The 13,545-nt window shown below is 46.4% G+C and overlaps 2 protein-coding genes across 2 annotated transcripts; both read right to left on the bottom strand.

Moving 5' to 3' along the window:
* Positions 1 to 4,686: 4,686 nt before the first annotated feature.
* Positions 4,687 to 5,250, bottom strand: LOC148162408 (interferon alpha-1/2-like). The gene has a single exon (XM_088019076.1). It carries the CDS (start codon positions 5,248 to 5,250, stop codon positions 4,687 to 4,689), a length of 564 nt encoding a protein of 187 aa, XP_087875202.1.
* Positions 5,251 to 11,936: 6,686 nt separating this feature from the next.
* Positions 11,937 to 12,500, bottom strand: LOC148162407 (interferon alpha-1/2-like). The gene has a single exon (XM_088019077.1). It carries the CDS (start codon positions 12,498 to 12,500, stop codon positions 11,937 to 11,939), a length of 564 nt encoding a protein of 187 aa, XP_087875203.1.
* Positions 12,501 to 13,545: the final 1,045 nt, after the last annotated feature.

Raw genomic sequence — 13,545 nt, 5'->3', positions numbered from 1 at the left:
ACTCATCAAGTTATTCTCAAATATTTTTTCTATGTAGCACTAGATAGAATTACTGATGTGTTGAATAAGTATTGCAGAATGATGGGGCACCTGGGTGGCTCAGTTGGTTAAGCGACTGCCTTCGGCTCAGGTCATGGTCCTGGAGTCCCGGGATCGAGTCCTGCATCAGGCTCCCTGCTCGGCAGGGAGTCTGCTTCTCCCTCTGACCCTCTTCCCTCTCGTGCTCTCTATCTCTCATTCTCTCTCTCAAATAAATAAATAAAATCTTTAAAAAAAAAATAAGTATTGCAGAATGAAATCATAAAGTGTAATCTATTTGTATTTATTTCCAAAGCCGGCATCACAACAAGGCTCAGACACCCGCAACGTCCACCAGGTAGCCGATGGCGGCTCACAAGGAAGCAAAGATCACCTCTCCAGGTAAGACATTGAGATCCAGGAAACGATGGAGAGAAAGTCCTCCAATCCCAGATTATTCCTGTTATTCCTAGGTGGGGCACTATCTTGCAGACATTTGCCGTATCTTCCACAAATTCCATGTCCATGCTTCTTGGGCCATACCCAAGAAAACCCAATGCCAGACAATAAATACTGAGGATAAGGTTTTGTTAGACCGCTCGCTCCAAGGTTGAGCTTTGCTGTACCACACACCTTGGAATATTGAAGACTTGTTCCCAACCCTAAGAACTACTTGCTACATTGTTGGAAGCAACTGTAACAACTGTTCTGCCTGGTGCGGGGCTGCTGGTGATGGGAGAGACTGTGCAGCTAAAGAAGCAGGGAGGATGGGAAAAAACTCAGGACCTACTGCTCACTTTGGCTGTGAATATAACTGCTCTTTTTTACAAAAAAAAAAAAAGATATTTTTGTAAAAGTTCCTAAAAACCCAGGGAAATTGTCTGATGACACTAAAGGAGTCAGTTAATTCCAGGAAAGAGCCTTTTTTTGCCCTGGAGGAAACACACCCACCAGGGACGGACTTCTACATACAAGACAAGGCCAGTCTCCAGACTTGGTCACTGTCTAGCTCACCTTTCCCACTCGCTGGCAGCCCCCCGGAAAGACTGTGACCGGCCACGGCACAGCAACCTTCCGCTCCTGTGTCCCCTTTGCTATAGCCACTGTTACATCACTGCAGCAGGGACATTCCCTCAGGTCCAGAAATAGTCAGCAGGAGAAAGGAAGAGAGTTTCAAAAAACCTAGAAATTTCAAACAACTTTTGCTCTTCCTCGGTGGCCTTGTAATAGGAAGTGAAATGGCCAGACGGAAACCACAAAGCAGAAGGAAGCAACTGTGTGAATGGGCAGGAGAGGCTCCTCAGGAGGAAGGGAGGAGGGCAGAACTCCCTGGGGGGTTTCTACCGTGGGGGAGAGGGAGACACTGCGATTTGGGGAGGAGGGAAACCCTGTGATTTGGAAGTGAAAGGATGTGATCTGGGGAAGCAGGGAGGAAGCGGAAATGTGCTCTACCAGAATGTCTAGACTATGTGTACGTCCGCACTGTGTATATGGATACATAGGATCTCATTGTGTCTATAATTCCATTCCATTCATTGGCCACCTCTCCCAATTGGGTATTTTAGAGAATCAGCAGTTTGCAGTCAGTTACAGAGAGAAGGCTAGGAGAAGATCACCTTTCGCTTAGAGACGTCTATGAAAATAATCCTAGTCATCATCTGTTAAACTCTCACTGAGTGGAAGATACTAGATACATTTAAAGGTGCTAGTCCGTTATTACAACAACTCTAGGAATATTCCCACCCCACGTTACATTTGGGAAAACGGAACTTCAGAGATCTCAAGTGAGTTTCTCAGGATCAAACAACTAGATCGAAAGCAGAATCTAGAAGCGGTGGGTAGTCCTCTAGCCCCTGTGATAACTTACTACCTCGGGTTCATCTTGGGAAATTCTGAAACTTCTCTTCTTGCAAACTTTCTGGAGATCATTCTTCCCTGGTTGTGTCCCACCTGCACCGGCTGCCCCCTCTCTGTGCCCTTTGCAGGCTCCCCTTCTCTTTCTCAGCCTTAAAAGTTAAAGGTGCTCTGAAGCTTTAGGGCATTTTCTCATTCCACGCTCAATTGAGACAGAAGGGCTTTCAGTACCGTGCCTCAATTTCTGAATATGCAAGACACAATGGGGATTGAGTGTCTCCAGGATGTGACTTGTTGGAGATTCCAGATTCACACATGCATCTACCAGTGGGAAGTCAGCTTTCCCCTTTTCTTGACATCCCTGCTTCAAGCTCCTGGTGACAGAATCCCTTGTCCTCTACTTCTCTGAAGAGGTAGCCTCAGACTCTTTGAGAAGGATTCTTGTCCCCCTCCCTCTGCTGGAAAAGCCAGCAGATTTCCCACTGACCTTCCCGGGGAGAGCCTGGTGGGGATTCTGAAGGTCAAACTCACAAACCTGTGGGCTGCAGTAAGTACGGATCCCTGGAGTTGGGAAGCCTCGAGTGGAAGCACACAGAGCCTCAAGCAATGCTTCAGTTATAGCTCGTGTTCCTCCCAATACGTTCTCCTGGTAAGGTGTGATTGTCTGCATGCTCTTTTGCTCTAGTTACCCGCGCTGGGGCTGGCCCTGGGACCGCAGCTGTGAGTGGATCTAAGAAGAGTTGTTGTTTTCAATTGTCTTGCATTGTGTGGTTGTTTCTGTTGTTGCTGTTGTTGTTGATGTTGCTCCTGCTGTGACGTCAGGAAAAAGTTCCAAGTGGTTCAGCGTTGGACAGGAAACCAAGGATCCTGCAATACATGAACCCGTGAACATCTTCAGTATAGTCTCACCTACATAAGGATGCCCTTAGAGATCCTCATGTTCACAGACACATTTTAAGCACAATTTTGAGCAATTTAACTCAATGCGTTCTATGACTAAAGCAGAAAGAAGAGTCCTTAGAAAGATGGAACACATGGGCATGTGACTTAAAGTTGTAGGTCAAGAATATCATTTTCAGGTTCCTTTCCTGCTTTCTAGTTTTGTTTTTTTTTAAATTTCCCTTTCCTTATTTCTTCATTTGTATATGAAGAGACGGGTCTCCTTCTCCTGATTTTGACTGAGAGCGTCAAGGTCTGCTGGAGCATCTCATGCAGGACAGAGATGGCCCAGGCCTTCTCGACCTGGGGGGCCACCCACCATGTCCCAGAGGAGATGTCCCTCAGTCAGGGGAAGGGACAGACCCTCCTCCTCTGTATCAGAAGCAACAAGTCCCCCTGTGTAGCCGCCCAGGGCCTGGAGGCAGGTCACAGCCCAGAGCTGAGATGCCGCCACAGGGGGAGCCCCGCGGAGGGGCTGGGTACTGCACCTGAGGGCTTGTGGTGGCCTGGGGGACCAGTGGGGGGCACCGTGGCCCTCAGGTCCTCTCCCATTCTTTCTACTCATGACTCTTAAATACAACACGGTCGTTTTCATTTGCAGAATGTTCCTGTACACTTACCTGTTTTAATTTTTGTTTGCTTTTTTATATTTGCTTTTCATACATTAGAGGAGATTAGAATACATCATTCATATCCATTATTTTTTCAATTCTTCATCAAAGTTTAATTGGCCCAAAAAAGGTAAATCTCTCAAAACGATTTCCTCTCTGTACTCACTAGCTTCCTTTCTGTTCCTCACCCTTCCTCCTCCTCCAGTACGGTTTTTGGTGATTAATCCAGTTAAACCAGCCTGCACCTGGGTCACACCCCTCTACTTCCCGCCTGGGGGCACTTTCCATGCACCTTTTGCTCTGATGCAATTCCTTGAAGCCTTTTTCTGCTTTGAAATAGACTCTTAAGCAATATTCGCTCTTAGCCTACCGCCTTAGAGCCATTCCTCCTTTATTTGCAGTGTGGCTCTTTTCTCTCTTAACCACTCGACCTTGAGGCATCGCTTTTAAGTTCTTTTCTCATTCAACATCTCTTCCATCGGGACCACATCCTTGCCTGGGCTTTAAGTGAATGGAATGGCTTGTAAATGGCAGACTCAAGGATCCATTTGATAAAGAATGTTCACACTTGGATGTCTACCAGTCTAATGTGGAAGGTATCTAGTGCTTCTGATTCTATGTCGTGACATCTGTGTTTCCTCGTCTTCTTCTACACTTCATATTTACCCTTCTTCTCATTCTACCCTTTAACTTAACTGATATTACTTCCCCTATAATTATCAAAACAGACAGGGCATTGATTTGTTAAGTCCGCCTTTATCCTGATGACAACATACAAACTGGCTTAAACGAAGCCTGTGGTATTACTTCAAATGTGAATCACGAATAATGTGTCACTGAGTTCTACAATGCATTCTTTCATCAGGTTGTCATTACACTTGTTTCCTCTTTCAATAACAAACAAATACAATTGTTCTATAGAAACATTTAATGAACAAAAAATAAAAATCTTAATGAATCTAAAGCACATATACTTCTCTTCACCACAAAGGGAATATACACCTAGTATTATACAATAAAAAATAATTTAAATCTTATAAATAGTGAAATTCATATATAGTTCCACAGGTAGATCAGCATGGTCATCGAAAAACGACAGATGTTTGTAGAGTTGACTTTATGTTGCTTAATACTCCTGAGATGATGTGAAAAATTGATTCCATTCATGACACCAGGACAGCAAAAGTGACAGTTTGACATGGCAGAACTCCAGAGAACGTGGTATTATCAGCCAGATGGAATGATTTCCATGGCGACCCGGGTCTCATTTCTTGCTCCTTAACCTTTCTTGCAAGATCGTTGATGCAAACAAGGAGCTCGTGATTTCTGCTCTGACAATCTCCCAGGCACAAGGGCTGTATTGCTTCTCTTGCAGATAGAGGGAGATCCTCTGGAAGTAGTTCCTCAGGATGGAGTCCACCTTCCTGAGGGGAGTCTCTGCCACCCCCGCCTCCTGCATGGCACAGGCTTCCAGGTGAGTCAGCTGCTCAGAAAGTCCCGAGCAGAACTCCTCTAGGAGGGTCTCGTTCCAAGCAGCAGATGAGGCCCCTGTGCAGAAGAGGTGGAAGATCCTCTGGTTCATCCCATGGACGACAGAGAGGGCTTGAGCCTTCTGCAACTGCTTGCCATCAAGCACCTCCTGCGGGAAGGCAAAGGCCCTTGCGTACTTGTCACAAGAGCTAGCAGACATTCTCCTCATTTGTCCCAGGAGCGTCAAGGCCCTCCAGGCGAACAGGCCATGGTTCGGAGGCAGGTCACATCCCAGAGAGCAGAGGGAGTGGCAGCTGAGCACCCCCAGGGCCACCAAGAAGGGAAAGGGCAGGGCCATTGGGGAACCTGCGAGACGCTGCTTGGCTGGCCTGGCTGGGGTGGGCAAGTCTGGGAACCGTGGCTCTGGGTTCTCTGACCATCTTCCCTTGTGTGTGTGGCTTAAGTAGGGGACAGAGGAGTTTTCAATTTCTGAACGTTTCCCTTACTTTCTACTTCTCTTTTTGCTTTCCTTTCTGCACTTTCTCTTTGGATTTACAGCATCGGATTCCCAACCATTTTTTAGTTTTTCCAATATTATCTCTTGCCTCTAGAGTCTTCGTTGATGTGTTTAATTGGACATTCCATGAAAACTTCATAGCATGGATGCACAGTATATCTCGTTACAGAGTGTATTCATATGTGTGCTTTATAGGTAAAACAGAAAGTATAAAGTTTATCCACGTCAGCGTAAAGAATGACTAAAAATGTTAAGCTGAAAGTTAAATTTTAACATTATTGATGCTTAAGTATAGAAGTAAATTGGACGAGTGACTGTAATTTACTTACAGAAATAAATTGTAATACATAAAGTACATATGCAAATTAACAGTTTCTGAAAAGACATAAAGATTTTGGTGTACTTAAACAGGTAAACTCCTTCCAAATTGCTAAAGCAAGTGAAAGGTTAAATTATTATTAACATCTCTTCTTAGTGTCCTCAATTTTAATGTTGCCTCATATGACACAATCATTTGTATCTTCACCTGCTACTAGATACTCTTGAAGGCATTGTCAAAATATGTTTTCTGTGTAGCACTAGGTAATTACTGATGTGTTGAATAAGTGTTGTACAACTAAATCGTAAAATATAATCCGTTTGCATTTTATTGTCAAAGCCTGCGTCACATCAAGGCTCAGACAAGCAACATGCACACGAGATCCGATGGCAGCTCGCAAGTAAGCACAGATCGCCTCTCCACGTCAGACTTTGAGATCTAGGAAATGATGGCGACAGACTCCTTCAGTCCTAAGTTATTCCTCTGATTCCTAGGTTTGTCGCACTGATCTTGCAGACCGTTTGGGTATCGTCCAAGTATTCTATGTCATCCTTTCTTGCGTTATAGCCAGGAAAATCCAATGCGAGACAGTAAATACTAAGGTTTTGTTAGACCGCTCCAAGGCTGTGCCAGTGTCCCCCAGCAGGAAGCCTGGTTCTTGTCTGGATGCGGAGGTGTGAAGGTTCTAATTGCAGATAAATGGATTTTCCCAGCCACACCTCCCTGACAAGGTAGTTCTCACCTCTACTAACATTTGTCCTCTGGAGTGACTGAGTGGCTTCCACCCAAGCTCTCCTGGACTCACTCCCTGAGGGCAGGCTGAGCATGTCCTGAGGACTCTAGACGCCCCTGCTGTGCAGGGGCCCGTTTCCTTGTCAGCAAACCAATGACTGGCCCTAGATCCTTGCCCTTGCCCCTGGAGTGTTTGTGCTGGGGACCTTATCTCTCGGTGCTCACCTCCTCCTCTCCTGACCGGGTGTCAAAATGTCAACAGCCCTCAGATGCTAAGGGTGAGCTTTTGTTTTCTCCAAGGAGAGGAAAGACCCCACTGTAATCATTGTACCTGGAGTAAGGGAATACATTTATTTTGCCACCGCAATTCTTATTTTTCAATTTTGAAAGCTTTTTTTAACTAGGCTCCAGCCACAGGGTGGAGCCCGACCTGGGGCTTGAACTCACAGTGTGAGATCAAGACCTGAGGTGAGAGTCAGAATCAGATCCTCAACGGACTGAGCCACTCAGGCTCCCCTAGTGTTCTAATTTTACTTAAACTATGGTACACCTCTTTGGCTTAAAATGTCTGGACTGGGCACGGGGCATTCACGGATTGTGTCTCCCAGGAGAAACTTCCAGCACAGAAAGTAATGACTTTCAGTAGTTCATTCAGTCTGCGTCTTTCTATTAGGCATCTTTGTCTGGTCGTTTCTGGTGCTCAGAATGCAGAGGGGGTGAGGCCCAGGCTATGATGTCAGGGAGAAACAGCCTTCTTGCCTTTCCTGATTCATGATATTGCATTTTCACTTGAAGGTAACAACAACAAAAAGAATTTGAATATCTTCATTTTACCACAGTGCGTTCCTGGACACACCCCGACTTGCTGCTCCCGCATCCTGTTCGGCATCATCGTGAGGATCATAGAAAGGGAAGGAAAAGAAAGATCAAGGGGCTGCCCTGGGTTTCTCTGTCATTTTCAAGACATTAGTTTTCTGTTTCTCATTTCAACTTTCCTAGAAAGCAAAACATGACAGTGGTGTATGGGGCGGGCGGGGGTGGGAGACAAATGTTCCATCTGAATGTCACAGAAGTGAAAGACAGGCCTCTGCTGAGAAAAATGGCAAAGGGTACGTCAGCAAAATTCAACGCAGCAACACTGGGGACCAGCAGCTCTGGCAGAGGGGGAGAATGAAGGCTGTACGGAATTACCCCACGTCAAGGCAGTGGCTGCCTCGGCCAGGCTCACACAAGACCAAGTCCTGGGTCCCGGGCGGCCCTCAGCTTTCCAAGACCAGCCAACTGATTTTTCTGTCATTCAATCCACATATGCTCAGCTCTGAGGAGAGATGAGAAGAGTCCCACCAACCAGCTCACAAGAGAATGGCGACCAGAACCCCAGCGGCTCACCCTCTGAGGAAGGAGAGAGGATACTCGCCCTGCCTGAGCGCTCTACCTCGTTGATCAATCCACTCAGGCAAGGAAAAGATTGCCTTGGGAAATCCAGCATTAAGACAAAGGGAACTGGATGATCCTAAACGATTCTGCTCTTCATCTGGATAAGAATAAGGATGATGATGTCTTATGACGCTAACACCCAAAGCTGATTGCGGGCTAACGCTTCTGAGATCCTTGAAATCATTAACTCAATCCTCTCAATTCCCCCATTTGGATTCCACTTCTTTATACAGCTGTTTGGAGAGAAATAGAAACCCGGAGGGATGAATTATTCTGAAGCTACCAAAGACGCAAGGTTGAACATGAGCAGTTGAGAGGTACTGTCTTGACTGGAAGCACCTGTTAAAAGCGGTGAAGGATAGACATGGAGAGAGGATGGAAGAAGCAGGAGAGGCTGTGGCATGAAATTAGTCAGGAGGGGAGGGTGAAGGATCAAGGATTCCAGATTCCACGTCAAACGTAAAGTGCTCTGGTGGTAGATGACAACGGGGGGTGTGGTGTGAGTCAACTGAACTGATGGTCTTGAAGTTCTCAGAAGAGTTGACAGACTCCCTTTTAAAAACTCATAAGGCAGGAGACTTTTCTGCCAAGGAAAGAGAACTTGCAGCTGGTCCTGGAGTAACCGTCCTCCTTGCAATACCCTGCAGGCTGCTGTCGTGTCAGTGTCTCCCGTGCTGGGGACACTGCTGTGGGCCACGTCTTGCGTAGGAGAACGCCCTGCTCGCAGGGTCTCCTTGAATCATCTCGGTCTCGGGAACGATATGGAGACACAGTTGACTCAATGCTGCCCATTCCTACTGTTGCACCTCCTGAGGACGGGTCGCTGATCCAGTGGACACATCCACATTTCTCTTCTCCGTCCAGGTTCCCAAGTTGCTGCTGACCTCCCGCACCTTCATGTTTCCAGACGTGCAGCTGTGGTTTTTAGAGCAAAGGAGCATCCTGCGCCTACTTGAATCACAACATAGGAGACCTCAAGCACAGGCATGGCTGAGCTCCCGGATTTCTTGGGGGTAGATGGGTGGGCAGGGTTCCCTGTGTTTAGTGTGTTTCTGTGCCGGCCTGGATGTGTGGGGGACCTTCAGCTCCGCAGCGCGCGAGTCAGCCGGCAGGCAGGGGTGGAGGGAGGCCGCGCACGTACCTTTGTCCTGAAGCTGCCAGACCTTGCCTGCTTGTGGCAGGTAAACTGCATGGTGGTCTCTCGCAGCCCATCAGTGGGCTCCTGGCCCCGAGGCCTGCCTCCTCCACATGCCCTGGCTGGTTGACCAGAAGCAGCTGCGGACGGAAAGCTGGTGGTGGTGCTCACTCCCCTCGCCCTTGCCCCTGGCCCTGCCAATTGGTTCTCCAACACTGTCCAGTATTTCATAATCCATAATACTGGGATCGAAACTGAAGGTGGCTATAGGGATTTTCAGGACAAGACTTACTCTTTGTCATAGGCAGAGTCAGGACACAGTTTTAGGACAGGTCCCATTTGTGCAGAGATCCCAAGCCTGGCCTCCATCTTGGTCGTCGCCCTGGTCGCACGTGGCCACCAGGGGGCAGTCCTCCCGGAGAGGCGCTTCATTAGCCCACCCTTCCACCTGATCCTGCTTTCTGTTTCCTTTTCGCCACAGCTGCTATTACATCACATTGGATGGAAATCAGAACAAAGCCTCTCTTGCCGTTGGTCCTGCCAAACCTAGAGATTTCATTTTAGTTTTGCGTTCTACTCGCGATGTGCTGCCCTTTAGAGAAACCTTTAAGCTGAGACACAAACGAACGGAAAGCTGTTGCGTGAACAGGCTGAGAGGTCAAGAGATGAGTGCCAGGGGTGCCACGGGTACCGTCCGGACTTCTGCCTTACAGAGGAAGGAAACCGCTAGGAGGGCAACGTGTCCTAGAATGCGGAGGGGGAGGGCAGGGACGGGTGCCAGAAGGTTAAAGAAATAGCATGTTCTTCTCCACTTCCACCTAGAGACTTATTCTCAACTCTCACATATTCACACAAGCCACCGTTTCATCACTGAATATAAACAAAAACCCTTCTTTGCAATGGGGAATGAACTGGTCGGCCTTCTGTAGATTTCACTAGACAAGTCCGGTTTTGGAGGCTGCCACCTTTGGAAAGGACATACTGTTCCCGAGAATTCTGCAGAAAGACACAAACAATATTCTCATAAGTAGCAGTCGTCAGAATTAAAACAAGACGGTATGTACCATATTTAAGTCGTCCCTTTATGGAGAATGCATGCTGGGTGCCTTTACGGGCATGAGTTCAGTTAATCTTCACAGTATTCTGTTATACTTGTTAAACCTATCAAACACTGGAGAAAAAGAAATGGGGTAAAATGCTACTGTAGTCACAGGGTCACAATGAGGACCTAAGGAGCCTAATTAATAAAACCAGTCATTCCAAAAAAAAAAAAAAACATTCTTTCATCAGTAGTAATAGACAATCTGATGAAGGATTTAATGAGTTATCTATTCCTGCCTAGTGAATTATTGAAGCTGAGCAGCTCCCTGATATACAAGGTAGTAAGAAACAAGACAGGACAGACCATTGTCAGTACTGAAGTCAGGATTCCAAAGAATACAGTATTCAACCCATTAAGAAGGTTTGCCAAAACATCAATCCCATGAAATCATTCCGGAAGAAACATACGGCTTAAAAGGGCAAACTAGGCACAGAAAAACGGACCCCATTATCCCCAGATCCCATGCTATATTCTCCGCCACTTCAGACGCACTGACTTCTCTTATTTATGCTCCCATCGGCTCCAGAGTGGTCTCTGCTTATGATTCCCCCCAACCGACTCTCATGAGGTCCGCAAAGGCATCTAGTTTCCTGACACGCCAGGCAGTTTCAATCCACATCTTCCAGGAATCCACTGATGGTCTTCGAAGCACATCTCTGTCCTTAAATATACTCATCGGCATCCTCTCTTATTATCCACGTACTGTCCGACCATGAGTCCACTGTCTCCTTTGTGGCTCTTCTCTCCCCTCCCTTTAATGGTTGGAGAGCCTCAGAATCAAGTTCATGTGTGTTTCTCACACTACACGGTCTGCCCGCATGAACACCTCTGTTGCTGGCCTTCCCTGCTAGATATGGACCTCAGCCATGGCATTTCTTGTCAAACGCAAGATCACCTCTCCCCTGACACTGGACATTTGTGCCTGCATGTCTACCAGTCCCCTGTCGAAGGTTCCCCAGCTTTTATGGGTACTTCCTGACCTTCTCCATTCCAGCATCAGGTGAGAGAATTCACTTCCTTCCCTTCTTCGTTATAACACTAAGTCTGAGCATTGTTCTCAGATTCCAGTCCCAACAACAACCAAGATGTAGACAACAGGACCTTTCTTTGTCATGTCCTATAGCCTAAGGGCAACGTACAACTTGTCTTAGAGGAAGTCAGTGGTTGCTGCAGATGTTCGTGATCTGATGGATAAAGGCATTCTGCTGACCATTTTCTTTTTAGACATTTTATTTATTTACTTGAGAGAGAGAGCATGAGACAAGGGTGGGTTAGAGGGAGTAGCAGACTCCCCGCAGGACAGGGATCCTGACTCGGCACTCGATCCTGGGACTCCCGGGTCATGACCTGAGCCAAAGGCAGTCGCTCAACCAACTGAGCCGCCCAGGAGCCGATCTGCCGACCATTTTTCAGCCAAGCTGCAATTAGCCGTGGTGTTACTCTTTGAACGCTTCCCATAGTGAAAGTTCAATTAAAAAAAAGAGAGATAAACTGATTAAATATAAGAATACATTTTATTCTATTGCTGACACCTACAGCTGCACATACTAATATATGAATAGAAATCTTATAAATATTTACATAAATAAATATTTAAATAGATAAATAGATATGAGCATGGTCAGCTGTAAGCCACTACAGCTTGTAGAGTTGACATGTCGCTTAATACTTCTGAAAACCTTTAACAAATGGTATCTGTTGATGTCACCATAACAGCAGAAATGACAGTCTTTGACACGGAAGAACCAGGGAAAGTGTGATATTATTCGTCAGAGGGAATCATTTCCATGGCGACCCGGGTCTCATTTCTTGCTCCTTAACCTTTCTTGCAAGATTGTTGATGCAAACAAGGAGCTCGTGATTTCTGCTCTGACAATCTCCCAGGCACAAGGGCTGTATTGCTTCTCTTGCAGATAGAGGGAGATCCTCTGGAAGTAGTTCCTCAGGATGGAGTCCACCTTCCTGAGGGGAGTCTCTGCCACCCCCGCCTCCTGCATGGCACAGGCTTCCAGGTGAGTCAGCTGCTCAGAAAGTCCCGAGCAGAACTCCTCTAGGAGGGTCTCGTTCCAAGCAGCAGATGAGGCCCCTGTGCAGAAGAGGTGGAAGATCCTCTGGTTCATCCCATGGACGACAGAGAGGGCTTGAGCCTTCTGCAACTGCTTGCCATCAAGCACCTCCTGCGGGAAGGCAAAGGCCCTTGCGTACTTGTCACAAGAGCTAGCAGACATTCTCCTCATTTGTCCCAGGAGCGTCAAGGCCCTCCAGGCGAACAGGCCATGGTTCGGAGGCAGGTCACATCCCAGAGAGCAGAGGGAGTGGCAGCTGAGCACCCCCAGGGCCACCAAGAAGGGAAAGGGCAGGGCCATTGGGGAACCTGCGAGACGCTGCTTGGCTGGCCTGGCTGGGGTGGGCAAGTCTGGGAACCGTGGCTCTGGGTTCTCTGACCATCTTCCCTTGTGTGTGTGGCTTAAGTAGGGGACAGAGGAGTTTTCAATTTCTGAACGTTTCCCTTACTTTCTACTTCTCTTTTTGCTTTCCTTTCTGCACTTTCTCTTTGGATTTACAGCATCGGATTCCCAACCATTTTTTAGTTTTTCCAATATTATCTCTTGCCTCTAGAGTCTTCGTTGATTGTTTAATTGGACATTCCATGAAAACTTCATAGCATGGATGCACAGTATATCTCGTTACAGAGTGTATTCATATGTGTGCTTTATAGGTAAAACAGAAAGTATAAAGTTTACTACGTCAGCGTTAAGAATGACTAAAAATGTTAAGCTGAAAGTTAAATTTTAACATTATTGATGCTTAAGTATAGAAGTAAATTGGACGAGTGACTGTAATTTACTTACAGAAATAAATTGTAATACATAAAGTACATATGCAAATTAACAGTTTCTGAAAAGTCATAAAGATTTTGGTGTACTTAAACAGGTAAACTCCTTCCAAATTGTTAAAGCAAGTGAAAGGTTAAATTATTATTAATATCTCTTCTTAGTGTCCTCAATTTTAATGTTGCCTCATATGACACAATCATTTGTATCTTCACCTGCTACTAGATACTCTTGAAGGCATTGTCAAAATATGTTTTCTGTGTAGCACTAGGTAATTACTGATGTGTTGAATAAGTGTTGTACAACTAAATCGTAAAATATAATCCGTTTGCATTTTATTGTCAAAGCCTGCGTCACATCAAGGCTCAGACAAGCAACATGCACACGACATCCGATGGCAGCTCGCAAGTAAGCACAGATCGCCTCTCCACGTCAGACTTTGAGATCTAGGAAATGATGGCGACAGACTCCTTCAGTCCTAAGTTATTCCTCTGATTCCTAGGTTTGTCGCACTGATCTTGCAGACCGTTTGGGTATCGTCCAAGTATTCTATGTCATCCTTTCTTGCGTTATAGCC

The sequence above is a fragment of the Eumetopias jubatus genome, unplaced genomic scaffold (genome assembly GCF_037043125.1).
Source record: "Eumetopias jubatus isolate StellerSeaLion01/CBP00866 unplaced genomic scaffold, mEumJub1_p1.0 scaffold_15, whole genome shotgun sequence".
NCBI lineage: Eukaryota > Metazoa > Chordata > Mammalia > Carnivora > Otariidae > Eumetopias > Eumetopias jubatus.
The sequence above is the reverse complement of the archived record's forward strand: the minus strand, read 5'-3'. Positions and strand labels throughout refer to the sequence as shown.

Bases quoted from the DNA above. Each gene is read 5' to 3' on its own strand.
- LOC148162408 (XM_088019076.1), bottom strand. From the start codon at position 5,250: ATGGCCCTGCCCTTTCCCTTCTTGGTGGCCCTGGGGGTGCTCAGCTGC.
- LOC148162407 (XM_088019077.1), bottom strand. From the start codon at position 12,500: ATGGCCCTGCCCTTTCCCTTCTTGGTGGCCCTGGGGGTGCTCAGCTGC.